Source organism: Mizuhopecten yessoensis, unplaced genomic scaffold (assembly GCF_002113885.1).
Source record: "Mizuhopecten yessoensis strain PY_sf001 unplaced genomic scaffold, ASM211388v2 scaffold11185, whole genome shotgun sequence".
In the NCBI taxonomy this organism is placed as follows: domain Eukaryota; kingdom Metazoa; phylum Mollusca; class Bivalvia; order Pectinida; family Pectinidae; genus Mizuhopecten; species Mizuhopecten yessoensis.
The window spans coordinates 960,163-983,668 of record NW_018408922.1 but is presented as its reverse complement, the minus strand read 5'-3'; the positions used below and the strand labels follow the sequence as shown (position 1 = coordinate 983,668).

At 34.4% G+C, this 23,506-nt stretch overlaps 2 protein-coding genes across 4 annotated transcripts in view; both read left to right on the top strand.

The window, feature by feature from the left end:
• LOC110440618 (receptor-type tyrosine-protein phosphatase mu-like) overlaps positions 1 to 18,136 on the top strand; it is a 34,629-nt gene extending 16,493 nt beyond the window's left edge. The window contains exons 6-21 of one of the 3 annotated variants that reach the window (XM_021483777.1): positions 2,092 to 2,187; positions 3,586 to 3,681; positions 9,220 to 9,322; positions 10,479 to 10,564; positions 10,998 to 11,176; positions 12,216 to 12,297; positions 12,550 to 12,626; positions 12,873 to 12,909; positions 13,160 to 13,257; positions 13,712 to 13,840; positions 14,186 to 14,331; positions 15,072 to 15,207; positions 15,669 to 15,821; positions 16,401 to 16,503; positions 16,916 to 16,989; positions 17,237 to 18,136. In XM_021483777.1, coding sequence (XP_021339452.1) covers positions 2,092 to 2,187; positions 3,586 to 3,681; positions 9,220 to 9,322; positions 10,479 to 10,564; positions 10,998 to 11,176; positions 12,216 to 12,297; positions 12,550 to 12,626; positions 12,873 to 12,909; positions 13,160 to 13,257; positions 13,712 to 13,840; positions 14,186 to 14,331; positions 15,072 to 15,207; positions 15,669 to 15,821; positions 16,401 to 16,503; positions 16,916 to 16,989; positions 17,237 to 17,392 — 1,751 coding nt within the window. In that variant the 3' untranslated portion in view covers positions 17,393 to 18,136. Of the gene's footprint in view, positions 1 to 2,091; positions 2,188 to 3,585; positions 3,682 to 9,219; positions 9,323 to 10,475; positions 10,565 to 10,993; positions 11,177 to 12,215; positions 12,298 to 12,549; positions 12,627 to 12,872; positions 12,910 to 13,159; positions 13,258 to 13,711; positions 13,841 to 14,185; positions 14,332 to 15,071; positions 15,208 to 15,668; positions 15,822 to 16,400; positions 16,504 to 16,915; positions 16,990 to 17,236 lie in introns of all 3 variants that reach the window. The other 2 variants (XM_021483778.1, XM_021483776.1) reach the window with 2 other exon arrangements.
• A 957-nt stretch (positions 18,137 to 19,093) lies between these two features.
• LOC110440624 (receptor-type tyrosine-protein phosphatase alpha-like) lies at positions 19,094 to 22,902 on the top strand. The gene is made up of 5 exons (XM_021483797.1): positions 19,094 to 19,216; positions 20,061 to 20,183; positions 20,436 to 20,587; positions 21,091 to 21,226; positions 22,105 to 22,902. Exons 1-5 carry the CDS (start codon positions 19,169 to 19,171, stop codon positions 22,171 to 22,173), a joined length of 528 nt encoding a protein of 175 aa, XP_021339472.1. The 5' UTR covers positions 19,094 to 19,168; the 3' UTR covers positions 22,174 to 22,902.
• The last annotated feature ends 604 nt before the right edge of the window (positions 22,903 to 23,506 follow it).

The window sequence follows — 23,506 nt, the reverse complement described above, 5'->3', positions numbered from 1 at the left end:
ATCAATACCACCCCGCATGCTCCAACCCAATCCTGTATAAATATCCAACGCCTAACCCAACATCCCCCGACCCCCCTGGTCACACACACACACACACACACACACACACACACACACACACACACACACACACACACACTCATTAATACTTTTACTTACAAAATATTTATTAAATGTCGGAATAGAGAACAGTTACAGACGAAAGCCAAGGATAAGTTTTATAAGAACGAGAACATTTGTAATGAAGGAAAGTTTCCATAGTGTGCAAAGAACAGGATTCGGTTTCATGAATGGACACCAAAAACAAGGTTAATCAGCACTTGCATGTTACTTACCACTAACCGCTAACATACAGTCCGGCGGAAGGGACTATAAACGGTGTCCCGTGTGAGAAGGTCCAACCTGCACGTAAAAGACCCCTCTGTGTGTTGTCGTAAGAGTAGGTGTGTTAACGCCGGCACAGAGGATAGGGATAGGTTAGATAAGATTAATTTATTAAGATGATAAGACGAACTTCCAAAATATAGAACAAAACAAAAATCACAGGAAAGCCTGGATATGGTAGAAACGCCCTCCTCTTACTTCCGTGCCATACAAGACATCTTGATACGATATGGGCGACAAACCAAACACATTTACCAACCATTCGGACCAAGGAGTCGTCTCCCAAAACTCACGCCGACAGAACACCATTCCTGATATTCAGGGGTACTCACGTTTGCTCTCTTACACCCTTGTAATATGTCAAAGCAAAATTGAAGGCTCTATGTGCGCCACATTGTTGATAAGACAAGAACACTAGTTCGATCCTTTGATGTGCATCAAAAGAATCTCGCGGTCACGTAACGGTTAAAATTGACAGGCTTTGAAGTCGGGCGTCTCTCCTTTGTAATCTTCAAAGGACAGGTATCAGCCTAGCGATTGGTCAGTTATTTTAATCTGAGACCAATCAAACAGCTATCTTCGTGCCTTCAGTTTTGCCATGACATATTCCAGGGGTGTAAAGAGCGAAAGTAAGCGTAACCCCTGGATATCGAGGATGACAGAACACCGACCGCCGTCAGTGAGACGGAACCCGCATGGGTGGAGTGATGTAGGCGATAAACCCGTCAACCAATTCAACAAACCAACCAACCAACCAACCAACGAAAAAGAGACTCATCATTCCTCTGACTGACGTCGATCAGTTCAGACGCTCCCTGACTTACGCTCTACAAACCACACACGTCAGAAATGTCGTCTATACCACCAAAGCGTTGGGTAGCCATTTCACTCTAGTGCAATAATTATTATTGCCGATGTTTTGGGTATTTGAGATACTCCTTCGCAACCATAATGGGCGTGATGCATGATGGGATACTCCCAAAAGCAGACGATATGACCCAAAAAGGGAAAACTTATAGTGAAGCTGATGGTAATTCACGATCCAAGGGAAGCAACTCGATCTAAGGATAAATTACTTTTCTCCCAAAATACCGTCAATAGTGTTTACTCTGCGGTACTGGTCATCAGATTCTACTGTATTGTAAATAATATTATCCATTCTTCAATATTAAATGAACTCAGTATTTGTTTTCAAGTGTTTGTCAACTTCTTTCAATTTCCAAGACACTGGACAGGAGCTAACCTGAATGTATGTAACCCGCTCTGTTTCCCTATTTCTCCCATAAAGTCTTCCCCACAACATATCGGCCAGAAATACGGCGATGGGGTGGAAAACGTGACACTCATCACTATCACTACAGGAGTGTTGATAAAAAATTATACCGAAAAAAACATTTGCAAATAGTGAAATGAAATAGATTAGGAAATACCCTATATTTCTGTTAAGTTACAAATTATTATATCAATGTATACCTTTTGATTCTGGCGCTGGTTTAACAACACCTCGTTATGAATATTAATCAGTACACTGACAAAAACCAAACTCGCATATTGCAAGTTACAATTAATGCATTCATGATTCCATGCCAACTATTGTTCAACATTCAATATTATCTTTTTTAATAGAACATGGTTCGGTTTGAACATTGAGATATGAATATATGATGTTGTAATGAAAAGTGTACCTTTATTCCTGATTTAATTTAGCATGTCCAGATGGTTTCTACGGTTTTCAATGCGAAAACACATGCTCGTCTACCTGTAGCAGTAACGTTTGTGAGAAGGCAAATGGTGATTGTAAAGGTGTGTATAATATCAGCTCGAAGAATTGCCATTGTAAACAATCAATTTGTATAAATATGTTGAAGTTAGAAACAAAAATCACCTTACCATCAATTTATATTAACATTGGTGTCACTTTTTATCACTATGTTGATTAACTAGTTTTCATAAAAAATATACAGAAAATGTTTTGAGACCTGTGCAGTTAAACAGATTAAAATATGTTTCTTTATCTGTCTGTTATAATTATAAATAATTGTCTATATCTTATTCTGGTTTGATCTGTGTATAGGTAGTGTTTAAAGCAGTATCATGGCTAATATAACTTTGTTCATTCATGAATCCATGTAAACAATTGTTGAAACGTGATATTGCTTTAAATAGGATAATATTTGATAAAGTGAGATTTTGATTTTTTTTAATGCAAACAAATATTCCGTTCTTGATTTTATATAGCATGTCAAGAAGGCTTATACGGACATCAATGCAGAAATAACTGTTCGACTTCCTGTGGAAGTAGCGTATGTGACAAGACAGCAGGCGATTGTTCTGATTTGTATAGTTCATTACTCGTAAAACAGCCTTATAAAAGCAATTCATTGGTAAACATTATAAAGTTTATTGAGTTGAAAAAAATAATATTACGTTAATGTTTATATAATTTTCAGACAAAATTTAAATTCGGACCTTACAAAATCAAAAGAAAAAAGACTATTTGCTTTAAGATCAACAGAGATGAATCTAGAAACCGATTACTATTTAAGTAAAACCAACAAATATATTTGTCTTCTTTAATGAAGCTGTTTAATAAAAAAATATGTTCAGGACGATCACACATCTATAAAAAGATGTGGGCAGTTTTCTTTGCAAAAACATATTGTTACCTCTTTTTGGGGTTCTGTATGTCTTAAAATTAATACATACAAATACCTTGACCAAACAAAATATACTGCACATGGACTGTGTTGGGAACGCACCTTCACTGTTGGAAGACATTATTCTAATGAGACTAAATTCTACTCGGGCATATTTCACACCTGTAGTGCATGCACTTGTACAAAAGCATGCAACGTACATGTATGCTAAAGGACACCACTGTCCTTTATTGTATCAATAGCCTTCGTGGTGGATTGCACATTCTGAACAGATATTGAAACTGTCCAATATTAACACAAAGAGGGTGTGTGTTTGAAGTAAGATATAAGCCGAAAATTTAGAAATCTGTCAAGTTGTAAATTTATATAATTGCATATATTTGATATTTATTTCATCTCTACATGACAAATAAACATGTATTATCTCTCTTTTTTCAAGCTAACTATTGTTGAAAATCTAAATATCTTAAAAATGATTTTTATGGATTAAGTAAAAGATGGATGTTGCCATAAAAATAAGCTTATATTCCTTCTTTTTATACAGCATGTCAAGATGGCTTCTGGGGCATTCGATGCATATATGATTGTTCAGATACCTGTGAAAGTGGCGTATGTGAGAAGACACTAGGCCATTGTACTGGTATGTAAGGTATATACATAACAAAATTAATAAAAACATTGACCTTCCCAGACAAATTTAACATTCTGTCACGAAGTAAAACAGCTATTATACAGTTTTGATATACCAACAACAAAAGTATCCCGACCGGCATCGCCGGATACCCACTGTTGGTTTCGCTTTTGCACTCACTCATCACCCGTTTTGCAAACGAAGAACGTCTGCTTCGTCTGGGTCTCGGAAACGCTTATGGACTTTATCGTATCGTTTGCGATGGAAGTAGAGATGTTCAGAATGAACATGACAAACGCAATGTCCGATCAGAATGAACGAAGCCAAATATTCTGCAAAAATATGAATGTTCATTCCGGGTAAATAGCTCTAATGACTATTTACCTGGTAAAAAAAATTTTTGAAAGAGGTTATTTTGAATATCAATTCTATTTCATACTTTTATACAGTGTAAAAAAGAAGAAAGGTATAATAAATGCTTTTAGATAAGCGTCTAGAAACTAATTATCTGTTAAATAGTTTTGAACCAATAACCTATCGTTTTTAATGAACAATATGTTCAAGAAGGTCACACATTTATATTTTTTTTAACACTTTCTTGTAAAATAAAGGTACTGAAGGGCCTTTGGTGTTTTTTTTGTACGTCTAAAAAGTTGTCTTCGTTATAAGCTCACCTGGTCCCAAAGGTCCTAATGAGATTATGCCGATGCGCATCGTCCATCCGTCGTAAACTTTATATTCTGAACAAGTTCTTATAAATAACAATAAGGTCACAGTGGTACTTTTTAACCACTTAGATCATATATACCAATAGCTTGCCTGTAGCTTTACTTTAGTCCACTTTCGTGGTTACAAGTGTAAAATTAACACCAGATAAATAATGCTGACAAATTGTTTTTTTTGCTAATAAATACGAATACTCAATGATCAAACATGATTTTGGACATTTCAATGTGTTTGCGAGAATAGGACAGAATCTGTTTTACAATTGTTCGTTCCTCATTACTTATCTTTATAAGGTGGACCAAAAGTCCTGAGACTATTGCGAAATGATTTCGTCAACATTAACTTATTTGTCTTTAGTTGTAGCTTAACCTTATTTTCGCCCGTCTCATAGGATATGCTTTCTCTGTCAACGGGTTTGGCAGAATTCACATGGAAGGTAACATTGCGTTGACGTCGCAGAAATAAAATATGTGCTGTCATGAATGACTTTCAATAGGACATGTCATACCTAAACATAGATTACAAAAACTGGCTACCGTTGTTTTCAAACATTTTATTGTCTGCTATTTGTTTAGATATGTCAGCGTGAAAATTAATCATTTTCAAGTAGCAGTCCCGCTTTCCCAATTTTCATGTCGCAGTTTTTGGTATTGAAGAGTTGGCTCCCTTTAAACTGACTGCCGTGAAAATTGTCGACGGTGAGAGACAAACTTACAAAACAGGATTTAGAGTGATGAATATTTTTAGGACTGACTGACCGCCAGGGGCTGATTGGTGGGGCCAAAAAGGGTTGAATTGACTGAAATTTCAAAAATCGTTTTCTCAAGACCTAGGTATGGTAGAATCAAATACTCTTCATAGATGGAAGGGTCTTAAGGTGCTTTACCAATATTGTGAATTTCATGACCCTGGGAACTCACGTTTCCCCCTGGGGAGGGGATACACTTTACTATCGTTTATATAGGGAAATCACATTTTGGACTAGCATTTGTTTAATTTCCATCAGAATTAATTCAAACTTGGTTAGCATTATCAGTATTTAAATAGCAGTTTAATGATATGCACAAATCAGCCCCACTAACTGACCTCCAGGGGCTAATGGGTGGGGCCAGAAAGGGTTGAATTGACTGAAATTTCAATAATCTTCTTCTCAAGACCAAGATATGGTAGAATCAAATACTTTTCATAGATTGAAGGGTCTTAAGGTGCTTTACCAAAATTGTGAATTTTATGACCCTGGGGTCTCACGTTTCCCCCTGGGGAGGGGATAAACTTTACCATACATGTAGTTTATATAGGGAAATCACATTTTGGACCAGCATTTGTTTCATTTCCATCGGAATTAGTTCAAACTTGGTTAGCATTATCAGTATTGGATAGCAGTTTAATTGTATGCACATATCAGCCCTGACTGACCCCCAGGGACTGATAGGTGGGGCCAAAAAGGGTTGAATTGACTGAAATAACAAAAATCGTCTTCTCAAGACCAAGATATGGTAGAATCAAATACTCTTCATAGATGGAAGGGTCATAATGTGCTTTACCAAAATTGTGAATTTCATGACCCCGGGTCTCACGTTTTCCCCTGGGGAGGGGATACACTTTACTATAGTTTATATAGGGAAATCACATTTTTGACCAACATTTGTTTCATTTCGTTCGGAATTAATTCAAACTTGGTTAGCATTATCAGTATTTGATAGCAGTTTGATGGTATGCACATATCAGCCCTTACTGACCTCCAGGGGCTGATGGATTGGGCCAAAAAGGGTTGAATTGACTGAAATTTCAATAATCTTCTTCTCAAGACCAAGATATGGTAGAATCAAATACTTTTCATAGATGGAAGGGTCTTAAGGTGCTTAACCAAAATTGTGAATTTCATGACCCTGGGTCTCACGTTTCCCCCTGGGGAGGGGATAAACTTTACTATACATGTAGTTTATATAGGGAAATCACATTTTGGACCAGCATTTGTTTCATTTCTATCGGAATTAATTCAAACTTGGTTAGCATTATCAGTATTAGATAGCAGTTTAATTGTATGCACATATCAGCCCTGACTGACCCTCAGGGACTGATGGGTAGGGTCAGAAAGGGTTGAATTGACTGAAATAACAAAAATCGTCTTCTCAAGACCAAGATATGGTAGAATCAAATACTCTTCATAGATGGAAGGGTCTTAAGGTGCTTTACCAAAATTGTGAATTTCATGACCCTGGGTCTCACGTTTCCCCCTGGGGGGGGGATAAACTTTACTATAGTTTATATAGGGAAATCACATTTTGGACCAATTTTAACATTTGTTTAATTTTCATCAGAATTAATTCAAACTTGGTTAGCATTATCAGTATTGGAAAGCAGTTTGATGGTATGCACATACCAGCCCTGACTGACCCCCAGGGGCTGATGCGTGGGGCCAGAAAGGGTTGAATTGACTGAAATTTCAAAAATCTTTTTCTAAAAACCTAGGTATGGTAGAAGCAAATACTCTTCATAGGTGGAAGGGTCTTAAGGTGCTGTACCAATATTGTGAATTTCATGACCATGGGGTATCACGTTTCCCCCTTGGGCAGGGGAAACACTTTACTATCGTTTATATAGGGAAATCACATTTTGGACTAGCATTTGTTTAATTTCCATCAGAATTAATTCAAACTTGGTTAGCATTATCAGTATTGGATAGCAGTTTGATGGTATGTACATATCAGCCCTGACTGACCCCGAGGGGTTGAATTGACTGAAATTTCAAAAATCTTCTTCTCAATTTCCAGATATGGTAGAATCAAATTCTAGGTGCTTTACCATAATTCAGCTGACTGACAGAACCACTATTTGTACATAGAACATATACTACCCAGATCTTTCACACTACTTTTGCATTACATGTAGTTCAAGTTACCTTTGTTACAAAATAATTTCTTTTTCATTTGGCAACATTGATTACATCAGTTTTTACATAACTCGGGTGACCGTTAAGGCCCATGGGCCTCTTGTTATGATTAATGATGATTTATTAGATATTAACTGATTATATGATCGCAAATTTAAACAAACTAATCGTCGACACAAACGATATGATGCGATGAAATGCATGAACATGATTCAATGAAAGATCAATGATGCGGAAACGTTGTATATTCTATTCGCTAAAATGAAACATAATGCTGTTACATTTCTGTATATGGACGTTTATCTTTTTATTATACTTATCTTGTTGTTGCGTTATGCTATTTTCGTGACTACTGCTTCAAAAAGCAGATTTGACCTAGAATTACATTGCGACGGTCGTTGATAAAGCGAAAAGATCTTACCCTTCCGGAATACCTGGTTTATGACTTGTATTTTTTTTAAATGCCCCCTTTCAATCTTTCCGGTGTTGATATATTTGAACAATGTATACGATGACAGATATGGCATATGCAATACACTTTGGAAAATCATGCATTCACAAGTTTCTGGGGTCAATTTAATTGTCTTCTCATGTTAAAGTAAACCTATAAGACGATTCATATCAATGACCTTATATAAGCCCTGCATGTTTACCTTATGAAGCGACTAATGTGAGAGGCGACCAACATTCAAAATTGTGTTCAGTGTTCTTTCCAGGTTCAAAATAGATACAATCGTTTTCTAGAATACGAAATTTTAATCCAATCACCTACGTATTGATCCATAAAACCATCTGCTACGTGACTGTTCGGCTATACTGGTTGGAATTAACTAACTCGGGTTACAAACTGCTACGTGACTGTTCGGCTGTACTGGTTGGAATTAACTAACTCAGGTTACAAACTGCTACGTGACCGTTCGGCTGTACTGGTTGGAATTAACTAACTCAGGTTACAAACTGCTACGTGACCGTTCGGCTGTACTGGTTGGAATTAACTAACTCAGGTTACAAACTGCTACGTGACCGTTCGGCTGTACTGGTTGGAATTAACTAACTCAGGTTACAAACTGCTACGTGACCGTTCGGCTGTACTGGTTGGAATTAACTAACTCAGGTTACAAAATGCTTCGATGTTTAACCTTTTTTTTCAATTGAAGCATATTATGTTAACGTGATATGTCGCGCATCCAGTCACCGATAAATGAAAAAATCATAGGTACTCTTGTGCTCCCCATATGCTTGACATACCATTTTGTTACCATGTGTTAGTTGAACGTGAAAACAATATCAAGGGACTGTATGAAATTTAGATATGAAAGTTAGGGAAATTCAACCTGGAGGTAACGAATTGAAGTAAAACCGGACTCTTTGTTTTCATGGTTTGCTCCAACCTCATAAGTCCTAAGGATGATTTAACAATACATTTTATTCTTAATTTTCGCGGCCTTTTTAAAATTATGAATGTCACTAGGAAACTGTCGAGTTACAAGCCGGCTTCCATGCTTGATATGACGTAATTTGATTATATATAAATACGTCATGTCGCCAGCTTTATTGTAAATTTGGTAAACATCTGTGAACAAAATAAATACAAATCGATGATTTACGTCATTGGGTATGTGAATAAATTATAACCGTTAACAGTTTCTAATTTTGGTCAAACTGTTTCCATATCTTATTTAAGCAATTAAAATTAATCAGCTTGTTAATGTCTTATACAAGATACATTTGATGTTTTCTGTCGTTGCCAGATGTTGATAGTAGCTTTGATCAATATGAATGTCCTATCTATAAGTATATTGATACCGTTACATTTATATGTAAACATTGTAGACAGGAAGCGAAATAATAACTACGATGACGATTACAGTTTTATCAATATTGTCAACACACCATTGTCTCCACTAAACCGTTTTTGTTTACTATAGCGGACAAACAGTCAGGGGTTGAAGCCATCATTGTAGGCGCATCCGCCGGAGCTGGAGTCGGGATTGCTGTCGTCCTTTTTGTTTTTATCGTGATTTTCAAAAGGTAAATGGGAACCAATTATGTAAATGTGATTAAACGGAAGAGTAACACCAATTTGACCAATATAATACGTCATCAATACACCATTGTAAACAGTATTTATTATTTTCTGTTAATATCTGAATACGTGTACATATTAAATGGGCAACATCAATTATTCACTCAACCATTCACAAAAAACTGTTACAATGTTCGACTGTATCTAGAGCGTATGTTGTTAACAAGGTCCTGGTCATATTAGTGTATGTAGTCACAAGGTTGGGCACCAATCGAGTGTACTTGACAGAATGAAAGACTTACACCAACTATATTAATAAATTCAATGCTTAGTTTCTACTCAACATAAAGAAGTTTGTATAGTACTACAGTGTGTAACACGGGAGGGAAATGTTTAATACGACATATATATATTAAAGTAATATACAAAGAAACAAATCTTAACATCACGCCTATGGAGCTTTCATCTCATCAAGGAGATGACACTATGACTTCATAAACTATGACGTCACATAATAGTTTGCTATAGCGACGTCCGCTATATATACATGTGTGTATCGATGGTCATTACGGCAATGTTCATTATCTTGCTGTTACCTGTCAGTGTATAATACTGACAGACGCTGTCGGATTAAGTGGACGAAACGTCTGTTTCTTGATGTGTCCATTTATTATGCCTGATTATATTTTGATATGAATTTATGTCATGTAAGTGATAAGTGACTCGATAAAGTAGCGAATTGCTCCTAACATTTGACAACCTCAGATTGTTTACACTGTCTGACTTACTTTCTTGCCCGTCTACCAATTTAAAGTAATGTTATCCGTACACTGTAAACATACGCTTGTAAAGATGCAGTGTCATACGGAAATTTGATATTACTTCTTTGGCCCATGTGTACAAACATATATATTCATCATTATATATATATACATATATACATATTAAAAGTGCAAAATCGCATATTCAAATGCATTTAGGAAGTTCGGCTTCAATGTTTGATTGTTTCGATATAAACCTGCATGTTTAAAAAACACGGATTTCTATAAAAAAAAAAAATGATAAAACAAATAAGAAAAATATCATTGTTTTGAGCCATCTAAACGTTGTTTTCAATGCGGCATGTTTTTTTTTTACTTTAATCATTACTTTAATTAGAAGATCGACCACACTGAGGGAAATGACAACAGCACCATCCGTGAAATACGAAAAGCCAATCCCTAGAGGCAACTCAAAAAATAATTCAGGTAAGTAACCGGGTTACTCTTACTACAGTATTCATTTAGGAAAATATTGTATCCTATAGCGCAATAGCTATAACTTGCGATGATATTTATGCCGAAAATAACTGAAAAATGTTTTTTTCCCTTATTTACATGAGTATTTTATGCGTCAAGCATATGTAAATACTATTGTCATAATTGTGAATTTGTGAGTTAATATATACTCGCATCAAATATCATAATGCAAGTCTTATTTAGGATACAACCTGTCGAAGTAGTCTTTTTTGTAAAAACCGAGAAAATATATTTAAAGTGAGTGTATATGTACATTACGCACTTATGATTACATCAATAGCGCATTTATGATATCCACTCGAGTATTTAAATATACGTATCCGACTTTGATACAGTACTTGACTGATATGTGTGTTATACTAAAAACTGGATTCTATTTCAGACGAAACTGAAGAACATATCTATCTCGAAATTGAAAATGTAGACATACAGGACACGTCAAATGATCACGAAAATGTATACTATAACGAAGGATCAATGGGCTATCCAGTCCGTCAGCTGAAAACGATGATCGCTCAGAAAATGGCAGACGATGCAAAGCAGTTTGTATCCGAATTTAAAGTAAATATCTATCTTGATGTTCAATATTAATAGTTCATAAAATTAGCTATCTAAGCTTAGCCTGTCACTTATAAAGTGACCGTTGCCTTCATACACAAGTACACAATGAGGCATGATGGTAATATCCTTTTACATTTGTCAGTTGATTGAATTTGTTATATTTCCTCCAAATTGATACAACAATTCATATTTATATGATATGTAAAAGGGGAAAAATAGTGTGTTTAGTTCTAGAACGATGGTGTTTATCTTTTCTGCTGCAGCAATACTGCAATTTATTTGATACTGTCTTGACGGTATATCAGCGGAATTAAGTAATTCAAGGCTAAATCTTTTTAGAAATTGGTAAACTTTGATATAAGTGCTCTTAAGAGAAACACTAAATACTAATTAACTGTAGTTGAATTATCCTCTCCCAACGATAAACGTTTCATGTAATGTCGTAAAATGTGAAACATATATATTACCTTAGAGTAATGACTTATATACCGCAATGTTTTGTGCGGTATTTGTAATTCCAAATCTTGATTGATTGAAGTTGCTTGACGATGCATATACAGTGCAATGTTGTGTTTGTTCTAAATTATTAATATTTCTTATCAGATTTAAATATGAAGTAGTTGAATATGCACTTAAAAGAAGTGATGTGTATGTTTTTTCAAGCAAACTTCAAGGAAAAACCAGGATGTTCCAGGGGAAAACAGGCACATACCAAAACAACTGTGTGTGCCTTGCATAAATGTGCATAATAGTGCACATTTTGGGTTTGGTATAAACCGTTTAACCCCAAAATAATCTTGATGGTTTCTGAAGTATGTATGGACTTTGTCCTCATACACAATAACACTTTTTTGATTACAACTGTTACAGGTAAACTTATTTGATTGCTTAACCCTCTGTCAAGCGAGCGTTATGTACATTTCCGACGATAGTTTAAAAAATGCAATACATAAACAATTTCTATTGTCAAAAAAGGATTATATATTAATGTATACAAAAAATAGTCTTTTCCATGCAATATCAACTTATTGTTTTTTAGACATTCCCTCTCGGAGCAACTCATCCTCATACGAATTCAGAAAAGAATAAGTCTAAAAATAGATACAAGTCTATACATCCATGTAAGTAGAAAAATGAAACTGCCTTTATATCTTGAATTACAAAGGGATTTTTTTTTATGTAGAACTTCTTATCAAAATTCGAAATGTATTTGTTTTATTTGCGGAGCTTTACATCTCGGCCTACATAGCAGAAGCTTTAGCTATTTTGGTCTTTAACATGCAATTGGCAATTTATTGGAAATAAAGTGTAGGTAAATGAAGCTACATATTAAGATAAAGCTTTAAAAGAATAACTTTGTTCTCCATATTCAGATGACCATTCAAGGGTAATCCTTGACACACTCCCCGGAGAAAATGGTTCGGACTACATTAATGCCGACTACATCGATGTGAGTATCAGCGTCATCGAAATAGGCAAAACATACAGATTGTTAGCTGTACAGTTGTTTTCTCTGTGGTTACCGCGAACATGATACCGAATTTCTCATTTATCTTCGATACGTTTAGTGTTGTCAACGCTTGCTCAAACGTGAATAATTTGTTATTCTAAAAATCTGCAATCGCGTTGATCGCATTTGGTAAAACTTCCAAAATGTGTTTCGATTTGATTCAGCTAGAAAATATTACTTTTTCAGAATGTTGAAGCAAAGAAGTTCTATGTTGCAACCCAAGGTAAAGTAAAGGTTAAATTATCTTAATATCTTATATTCTCTTATTTCAAAAATGCATTTATCTCAGCTCAGATTATTTCTATGTACTTATTGGGGGGTGAAAAATTACATGGCGTAGAAAATATATTTGATATGCGTTTTTTGTTACACCCGGTTAATTCGACGTCTGCTAGCATATTTTTTTCTAAATATAATTTGGTTTTTTTCTTTGACATTAATCGTATCAAATATCATAACTATTTTGATTAAAGGACCACTCCCAAATACCACTGATGACTTTTGGAGAATGGTCTGGTTTCTGAACTCTGGAAAGATAGTGATGCTTGAAAATTTGGTAGAAAATCGAAAGGTAATTATATCTTGAGATAGGATTTTACGAATATTTAGCATTATTCATTATTTAGAAAGTAGAAAGTGGTATGATTGTTTTTTTTAATCAAAGTAAATCTATACCACCATGGCTCTCGTAAATGTAACATTTCATTGAACAAATCTATGCAATATATTCGTTTATCATAACAATATTACACACCACTTTCATCTTTTTTAAACATCTGATTTTAAAGAGGGTTTATTTCCTTTCCAAACAGTTGCATAGCTCTTGTAAGGCAAACAACCTATGAGGGTGAGACTTTGCAGCGTATCAAAACCTGAAACTGCTTTTTAGTCATCGCGAATAAACTCTGAATGATGACTAGAACGTTTTATGATAAAATGTAGGGAATTTTGAAATTACGGAATTCTTTTATAAAAGGTAGATTCAAACCAATCAACTTTATATAATCATAATATGATCATTTCAGGTCAAATGTGCCAAATACTGGCCTGACGAAGGAGATCCAATGTTAACCAAGACATTTGATATTTCGCAAAACGGGGAACACGTTTATGCCTCCCATGTTGTCAGGAACATCACTGTTGTCGATCGAAAGGTAGTTTAACATATTGATATGAATTTAAACCTGGCTTACAATGAAACGTCATGCAGTTAATCTACCTTTGCATGTTGTAAGCTTCCATTTTTAAATACTACTTTCTGTAAATAATTATGTGCTGTCTTTTTATGAGAATAATTAAAGTATATCAAATATAATGTCTGTAACGAAGCATCTAGTTTTTATTGAGATTACCAGTAATATTCTAATTATATCTTGCTTTATAAGATTAATTCCAGCCTGACATTATTTTTCCCAAAAGAAAAATAGACAAGCTTGTCCTATATATTTCAAAGTGTAACTATATTAATGCCAAAAATATAAAATGCTCTTTTCAACCAGACAAAGATAAAGCGAGAGATTCAGCAGTTTCATTTTACAATCTGGACGGATCATGATACCCCAAACACGTTAGATCTTGTTCTGTTTCATCGTCGCGTGAAGCTTCACAAAACTGTTCTTCCTGGACAGATGGTTATTCACTGCAGGTAAAATGATAACAGAGGGGGAAAAGTCATGCATGTCACTTATATCAGCATCAGAAAGATTTTTGGACACATATTGTAGTATCATGATACCCATTTACACTATGTTTAGTTATCGCAACAGACCTGTAGAGCGGGGACGTATCTATCACTTTAATAGAATTGATATTTCATTTATTCATTTTTTTACAGAAAATTTGTTCTTGTCTCAAATTAGGCAAGATATGCTTTTGGCATACAGAAAGTTCAATAGATATAGTGTATTCCACGTATGTGCACACAGTGAGCTCAAGTGTCATTACGTCGTAATCCGATGACGAAACCACATAATAACGTCCCTATCGAAAGAAACTCAAAATTTCGTTTGACTAATTATTATAATCTTGCCGCCAAAATATGACCTTATTTTTTGTAGGTTTCTAGGAATTTTGCAACATATTTAGTCTAAATTTTTAGTATAACTTTTGCACTGTCTTTGTTGTATCTTACCAAAATGTCGTTAAAGTCAAGAGGGGAGAATTATTTATTGATTCATTACGTATATAATTATGTTGAATATTGAAATTTTAACATAAGGTGAAAAAACAGTGACCATCGGTAAAGATATACATATATATATGTATATATTCCATTCTATTTCAATATAATGTATATATTTACCCACTCAGCATGCATTGAAAGAATATGTCAGATGTTAATGAAAACAAAATGCATATTATCACGCAACGTGTTTTTTTTCACAGTGCTGGTGCTGGAAGAACAGGAATATTCATCGCTCTTGACGCCCTGTTGGAGTTCGGTAAAAAACATAACCGCATCGACATCCGGCATTTCATACATACGATGGGCAAAGACAGAATGAACATGGTTCAAACAGCGGTGAGCCATCCCTTGTTTATCATATCCTATCAAGGCTGAATTATCCTTGTGCCAGATCCCTTTGCATAATTGTATCCGTTTTTCGAGTCCTCTTTAGATTCATGGTGAATAGGCAGCTAACATTTAACCGATATAATAGAAAGATCAGCACGTCTATGGTGCTGTATTTATTAACATTTCAAAAAGCTCAGTTTTCCATTGCTTTAACGAGTGGTTAAACCGATAATGCAATGCTTAAAAAAAACTTCACAACTCTTAGATAATTGAAAAAATATACGAAAGAGTTAGTGTATGATGAATTTAATTGTTCAAAAATGAAGATTAAAGAATTTAACAAACAATTAACCAAGTAAAAATAGGTGTTTAACAGTCGCCTTGTGTGTTTAAAATATTTAAGATGTTTGCACAACTATCATTTAAGGCATTTGAAAACGTATCACTACAATGACATTCTATTACAGGATCAATATGTGGCTCTTCATGAAATGCTTGCGGAGGCTTTTGATCTTCAAGATTCACTTATACCGAAATCGATGTTCGCTGCCAAGTACCATACTCTCTCTACCACCAGACACGCAGCTCAAAACCAGACCCAGCTGAGTGATGAGTTCAAAGTATATTTAAGTCGATCAATTTAAACTGACATGACAGCAAACTTAATAGATACAATTGATATTGATAAGCCAAATGCAACGTTTGATAATTACATGACATTGTACATCCTCGGCGATATAACATCATTCATTGTTGGTAAATGACAATTTATTTTATTGGCAATAATACATGCACGCGTATTTTAGCTCAATAAAGCCATGCACGCGCAACGCTCTTCCAAAAGATCCCCCTTATGGCAAGTTTATTTAAGTAAGTTGTGTGTGATGGTATTGAAGTAATTAGGTTTACTAAATGAATGTATACGCATATTTTTTTAATATCTAAATATGTTCACATGCACCCACTATATACTGGTACAAGATGACTGATATATGTCACGTCGCGAAATTACTACATCATGGTGAAATGAAAACGAGGCATCATGTGAAAAAGGCATGTTATGATGAAATGTGTAACTTGAAATTCAAAAACTACCTTCTTTTATTACATTTTCACGACATTTTCTTATATCCTTGTTGCATAAGTCGCGTGAACACACTTGTAATGATAATTTCTTAAAAATCGATGTTAATTTTCAGTTGATGTGGGACCAAAAGCCTGATTACAAAGTAGAAAAGGACTTTCAAGCTTCTTTACTTCCCGAAAACAGAACAAAAAACAGAGCAATGCGAATATTGGCAGGTGTGTAGCTTACAGTTGGATTTCTTACTGCATACCCTATTCAACGTTATCACTCACAATTGCAAAATTCAGCATTTCCCGCTGCTAGTAGTTAAACCGGTTTGTGTTCATGTAAAACACTTAAGTTCATGAACACGGTTATTACTTAAAACAATTGAATTAGAATATGGAGGCGCATTGTAATAAGAACAATTTTAATGTTGTTTCTGAAAATACAATCTAAATAGAAATCCTAATGTACACGCGAGACAGTGATTGTTCTCTATTTCGGAAAATTAAAAAAACATGTTATTACTTTTCATTACCTTTTAGTGTTTGCAATGCATGATATTATGCTTAATAATTTTTAGTTTGAATTCTGATGATGAAGCAATGATAAGTGAGTTCATGTTATGAACGATTTTACTTACAGTGGACAGATTTAGAGCCTGCCTGAAGTCGTACGCTTCAAATAGCAATGATTATATCAATGCTGTCAAAACACAGGTAAGTCACTCTGTATATAAAAAAAATCACAAATTCATAACATATAATGTAAATGGAATCGATATTGAAGAATTATTTGTTTACATCAAACATCAGTAAAGAACACCGAAGAATGAATATAACATATCTCCTAACAAACATATTTTCATTTGTGCTTGTCAAATCAAAATTTACTAGACCAAACTTACACCTTTCATCCAGTTGCAAGAGAACTAGAATGTTAACGAAATGCATTACACTGTTTCAGTCCTACACTGGCCAGCAAGGATACATAGTCACTCAGTTTCCCCTGACGGACACAAGAGCAGACTTTTGGACCCTAGTGATGGACTACAAATCTGATACTGTCGTCATACTAGGAGACCCCAGACAGGCAAGCTTAAACCTTGTATATTACGTATAAATCAAATCAGAAATAAGAAGAAATTTAAGTAACTAAACTCGTATATATTTATTATATTATATTTCCAGAGAAATGACTCGCCTTACTTAAACATAGAATTCCAAATAATTGTCGTAAGAAGAATATGTCAGTGATGTCTTACTCAAAATGCAATGAGTGTTCGTTTCGTTTTGGATCAGTATTTCTATATAGCGCCATACCACTTGAATATTACATCATATCATAAAGGCTTGTTTTGAACACAAACAGGAATTTAAAAAAAATATCCTGTTTGTGTTCAAAACAAACTTTTTTTTTTTTATTCATATCAAACTGGTGAATTTTATTCCGAATACATCATTTCAAACCTGTTTACCCCTATCCAAACTCAACTACAATCCATTCTGTGTTAGTATACAGTTAGCGTAACGGGCTTCTGTGAAGGGCATCACTACACTCTGCTGCCTGCGGGGTTCGAACCTACGGTCTTCCAGTCATTGGCTGATGCACTACCAACAGTGTTGTTTATTCCCTTGTTTCATCTTTTGTATTATTTTGTTTCCAAAATTATGTTTTGTCAATAATATACTTCACATGAGGTTTTGTTTGTAGAGGAAACTATTCGAAACGGATTTTATGTGGGACGAATAGTTATAAAAATGAGAAATAGTAATGATTAATGTAGCATGTCCTATTTGTATCACTCGTTTAGCAGGTGCACTGCATGTTAAGCGTTGGTGTGCGACAATTTTTTCCATATCTGCATGTAATATATAGGATTCATTTAACAATGAACATATTTTTTTATTCATTGAGTTCATTCATCATTTGGCAGCTTGCACAGTGGATACCTGCCGACGAAGAAGATGTTAGCATCAATGACTTCAACGTGAAACAAAATGGGACATCGACGGAGGTCAATGGCGTGGATGTGATTGATGTATTAGTAAATCGGAAGGTAAACTTTTGTTTTATGCAAATAATAATGAAAGCTCTTCCGTTGTAGTAGAGTATGCTTTGGTCAAAATAAGAAAAGGATGTCTGGATGCATTTCTAAAGTTGTTAATTTATTATTTTATTTTGTTTATTTGAATATCAATTGTAAACATTCTCATGATGAATTGCAAGTTTTGCCTATTTCAATTATAACAGTAAGTTTGTGCAATTTAAATTAACATAATTTTGTAAAGTCACGATATAAACATTACAGAATGAAAAAACTGCACATAGTGCAAGACTTTTCCAAATGAAGGAATGGACAATGGAGGTTCCTCCGTCGAAACAATCCATCCTTCATCTTCTTGAGCAGGTGGAAAGCAGGCGTCGGTCTAATGACAATAAACCTGTTATAGTGACGTGCGGGTGAGTTATAAATATATAGGTTTCAAGGCTGTCGTGATATAAATGATTTATATGTCATTTTGGATGTAATATGTTTGAAATGTATCAAAACCTTATTTTGTTCCAACGATGAGTTTTTTCAATTACATCATTTCATATTTAACCACATCAGTCTCCCCGAAATTTGAATAATTATAGAATAATATTGCATGAATTCACGCACTTACTTCCTTAATAATTCTGTAATGCTAGTTCATTCTCAAAGCGATAACTTTACTGATGTAGATTGTTTGTTTACTAGAGTCTTCTNCAAACTTACACCTTTCATCCAGTTGCAAGAGAACTAGAATGTTAACGAAATGCATTACACTGTTTCAGTCCTACACTGGCCAGCAAGGATACATAGTCACTCAGTTTCCCCTGACGGACACAAGAGCAGACTTTTGGACCCTAGTGATGGACTACAAATCTGATACTGTCGTCATACTAGGAGACCCCAGACAGGCAAGCTTAAACCTTGTATATTACGTATAAATCAAATCAGAAATAAGAAGAAATTTAAGTAACTAAACTCGTATATATTTATTATATTATATTTCCAGAGAAATGACTCGCCTTACTTAAACATAGAATTCCAAATAATTGTCGTAAGAAGAATATGTCAGTGATGTCTTACTCAAAATGCAATGAGTGTTCGTTTCGTTTTGGATCAGTATTTCTATATAGCGCCATACCACTTGAATATTACATCATATCATAAAGGCTTGTTTTGAACACAAACAGGAATTTAAAAAAAATATCCTGTTTGTGTTCAAAACAAACTTTTTTTTTTTTATTCATATCAAACTGGTGAATTTTATTCCGAATACATCATTTCAAACCTGTTTACCCCTATCCAAACTCAACTACAATCCATTCTGTGTTAGTATACAGTTAGCGTAACGGGCTTCTGTGAAGGGCATCACTACACTCTGCTGCCTGCGGGGTTCGAACCTACGGTCTTCCAGTCATTGGCTGATGCACTACCAACAGTGTTGTTTATTCCCTTGTTTCATCTTTTGTATTATTTTGTTTCCAAAATTATGTTTTGTCAATAATATACTTCACATGAGGTTTTGTTTGTAGAGGAAACTATTCGAAACGGATTTTATGTGGGACGAATAGTTATAAAAATGAGAAATAGTAATGATTAATGTAGCATGTCCTATTTGTATCACTCGTTTAGCAGGTGCACTGCATGTTAAGCATTGGTGTGCGACATTTTTTTCCATATCTGCATGTAATATATAAGATTCATTTAACAATGAACATAAATTGTTATTCATTGAGTTCATTCATCATTTGGCAGCCTGCACAGTGGATCCCTGCCGACGAAGAAGATGTTAGCATCAATGACTTCAACGTAAAACAAAATGGGACATCGACGGAGGTCAATGGCGTGGATGTGATTGATGTATTAGTAAATCGGAAGGTAAACTTTTGTTTTATGCAAATAATAATGAAAGCTCTTCCGTTGTAGTAGAGTATGCTTTGGTCAAAATAAGAAAAGGATGTCTGGATGCATTTCTAAAGTTGTTAATTTATTATTTTATTTTGTTTATTTGAATATCAATTGTAAACATTCTCATGATGAATTGCAAGTTTTGCCTATTTCAATTATAACAGTAAGTTTGTGCAATTTAAATTAACATAATTTTGTAAAGTCACGATATAAACATTACAGAATGAAAAAACTGCACATAGTGCAAGACTTTTCCAAATGAAGGAATGGACAATGGAGGTTCCTCCGTCGAAACAATCCATCCTTCATCTTCTTGAGCAGGTGGAAAGCAGGCGTCGGTCTAATGACAATAAACCTGTTATAGTGACGTGCGGGTGAGTTATAAATATATAGGTTTCAAGGCTGTCGTGATATAAATGATTTATATGTCATTTTGGATGTAATATGTTTGAAATGTATCAAAACCTTATTTTGTTCCAACGATGAGTTTTTTCAATTACATCATTTCATATTTAACCACATCAGTCTCCCCGAAATTTGAATAATTATAGAATAATATTGCATGAATTCACGCACTTACTTCCTTAATAATTCTGTAATGCTAGTTCATTCTCAAAGCGATAACTTTACTGATGTAGATTGTTTGTTTACTAGAGTATTCTGAAATGATAGTTCATTTTCAAAGCGATAACTTTTCTGATGTAGTTTGTTGGTTTACTAGAGTCTTCTGAAATACTAGTTCATTCTCAAAGCGATACCTGTCTGATAGCAATTGAAAGAGACACTATGAACTACTTTGTCTCTGGTTGTTTGATCTGTAATTGGTAGTTCTGTATTATATATTCATTTAGTAATCAATAACTTTGGCATCTGACAGAGATGGAACAACACAGTGTGGGCTATTTTGCCTCATGGCAAACACTCGGGACCAGCTAAAGATGGACGAGGAGGTTGATGTATTTCAGGCCGCACGACAGCTTCTCGTCAGACGACCAGAGTTTCTAAGCTCGTTTGTAAGTCAATGTTTCAGAAAGAAAAAAACTTATTTGCATTTTCCGATAACATTTCAAAATGAGCCTGCCACCATTACCACTTTCTCAAACACATCTTGTTATCTTGAACATAGTCAAATTGGCTGGAAACGAAGAAAAATAATGTAAAATTCCGCATTGTTATATTATACCAAACGTGATACGTCTGATATATTCATGTTAAGACATTTAACTAACATTAGCCGCTAACGTTAAGTCATGTGGTTTACATTGGCATTGTATATTCACTATATGAACCAGCCTTTAGTATCGTAAACGCTATTGGTGTTACGTGATTTGGCTGTGACACTATCTTTAAGCATATGCCAATGTGACGCTAAGTAGTATCGTTAAAATAAAATTGTGAATAGTTTAAAATCAATCGATCAATTGATTAATAGTGCTAGAGTTTTTTTCTATCTGACTATCTTGCATTTGGCTGTACAAAAACTGAACAAAGTAAAAAAAGAGGAACATTTGTATCAAATTACCAGTAGCTGTTCTAATTCTGGAAGCAAACAGATTGAACAGTTTGTATTTGTAATTTGCGTACTAGTAGCACGAATCGTGGGATATGTTATTTATATCTGTATAGTTCCAATATGATAATTTCAAACATTCCGTTCAATCATGTATATCTTCCCTTATGGATATGGAAGATGATGTTATGCTTTCCATATTGTGTTGGTTCTAGAGCAAGCATAGGTACGCTACAGGGATTTTTCAAGCGACAGACCAACTTCCATATTCAGATATGTATACTAATAGAACTAAAATGTAAAGACCTCTGTATTTAAGAATTTCATGAGATCCGTGATAATGTACGATGAGATAACTTTAACGGTGTTGTTCATTCACAGGACCAGTATCAGTTCTGCTATGCGATTCTCAAAGATTACCTGGAGGCCACTGAAGTTTACATCAACTAACTGAGGATGATTATAATCTAATCAGTAGACTGATACAGTAACTGAGAAATGTGTTGGAATCGGGGTAGAGGCTACAGATGTGTGTTCATAAAGTAAGACTTGTACAACAGAACACTTGCTACTGCTAGCCATGTACTGACACTTTTTTTAGTAGTTACCGGTGTGCCCATTCACTACGGATTATTCCTGTAATAACAGATATGTGGGAGGAAGTGAAACGATGCGTTCATGCACAGGAGTAAAACAAAGGATATTCTACCCGAAAAATTCCCAAATAAGCTAAAATCCGAATAAAAATGAACCCTTTTCTTCCGATAATGCGGATAAATCACATTTTTAGTTTCCAATTACATCACATCAAAATCTTCCGTCTTTATATTTTCTCAATTCGTTTGACGCAACGTCATGTTTGTCCCATTTTAAAAGTCTGGACCTGTAATGGAATGTTTGATATATATTTCTTTATTCCGTTCTGTCCCTTGAATAGTATATAATATAAGCTGGAGAATGAGAAAAAGTGTTCTATTGGGCTCGCAGTCATTAGTCAATGAGATTTGCGTATTTCAAGTATATTATCTACATTATAATTAGTTCTAGTTTAACACTTTATATTTTTATTAAATTCCATTTTTTTATTTTTATCATTATTCATTTTTTGCTTGCATTGATACAAGTTTTCTTTCACCTGTAATATGCTTGTAATCACTGGAAGATGTTGATTTTATCATACAGTATATCTGNAACACTTTATATTTTTATTAAATTCCATTTTTTTATTTTTATCATTATTCATTTTTTGCTTGCATTGATACAAGTTTTCTTTCACCTGTAATATGCTTGTAATCACTGGAAGATGTTGATTTTATCATACAGTATATCTGTATTTGTTTCTGTAAATATTAATGATATCCTAATTAACACGCATGTTCAGCTTTAAACGATGTGTTTTGTCTGCTAACGTTAAACTGGTAGATATTGGTACATCATTGTACAGCTGTGTGCAATAACGTTCATAAATAAAGATCGTAGTAAAAGTTTTTGGCAAAATATATAACCCATGCGTGTATTACCTGAGATAGGTTGAGTCTATCATGTTAAGAAACAATTGGATCAATACATTTAGATATCAGTCTTTATCATAGATAGACAGATAATGTACAGATGTTAAAAGTGTTTCCACGACAGCGCGGATTGATACAGTTTGCTTTAAGAGTTTTAGATGCCATCAATGTATATTTATTATGCATAACTGTAAATATTTAATATTTTAACTTTACATGTACACGGCATGCTAACTATATTTTATGATGAAACAAACTGTTTATGGCTGTTT

Coding starts and splice junctions, on each gene's coding strand:
- LOC110440624 (XM_021483797.1), top strand. CDS start 19,169: ATGGACTACAAATCTGATACTGTCGTCATACTAGGAGACCCCAGACAG. Junction 19,217..20,060: donor TACTAGGAGACCCCAGACAG/GCAAGCTTAAAC, acceptor ATCATTTGGCAG/CCTGCACAGTGGATCCCTGC. Junction 20,184..20,435: donor ATGTATTAGTAAATCGGAAG/GTAAACTTTTGT, acceptor TAAACATTACAG/AATGAAAAAACTGCACATAG.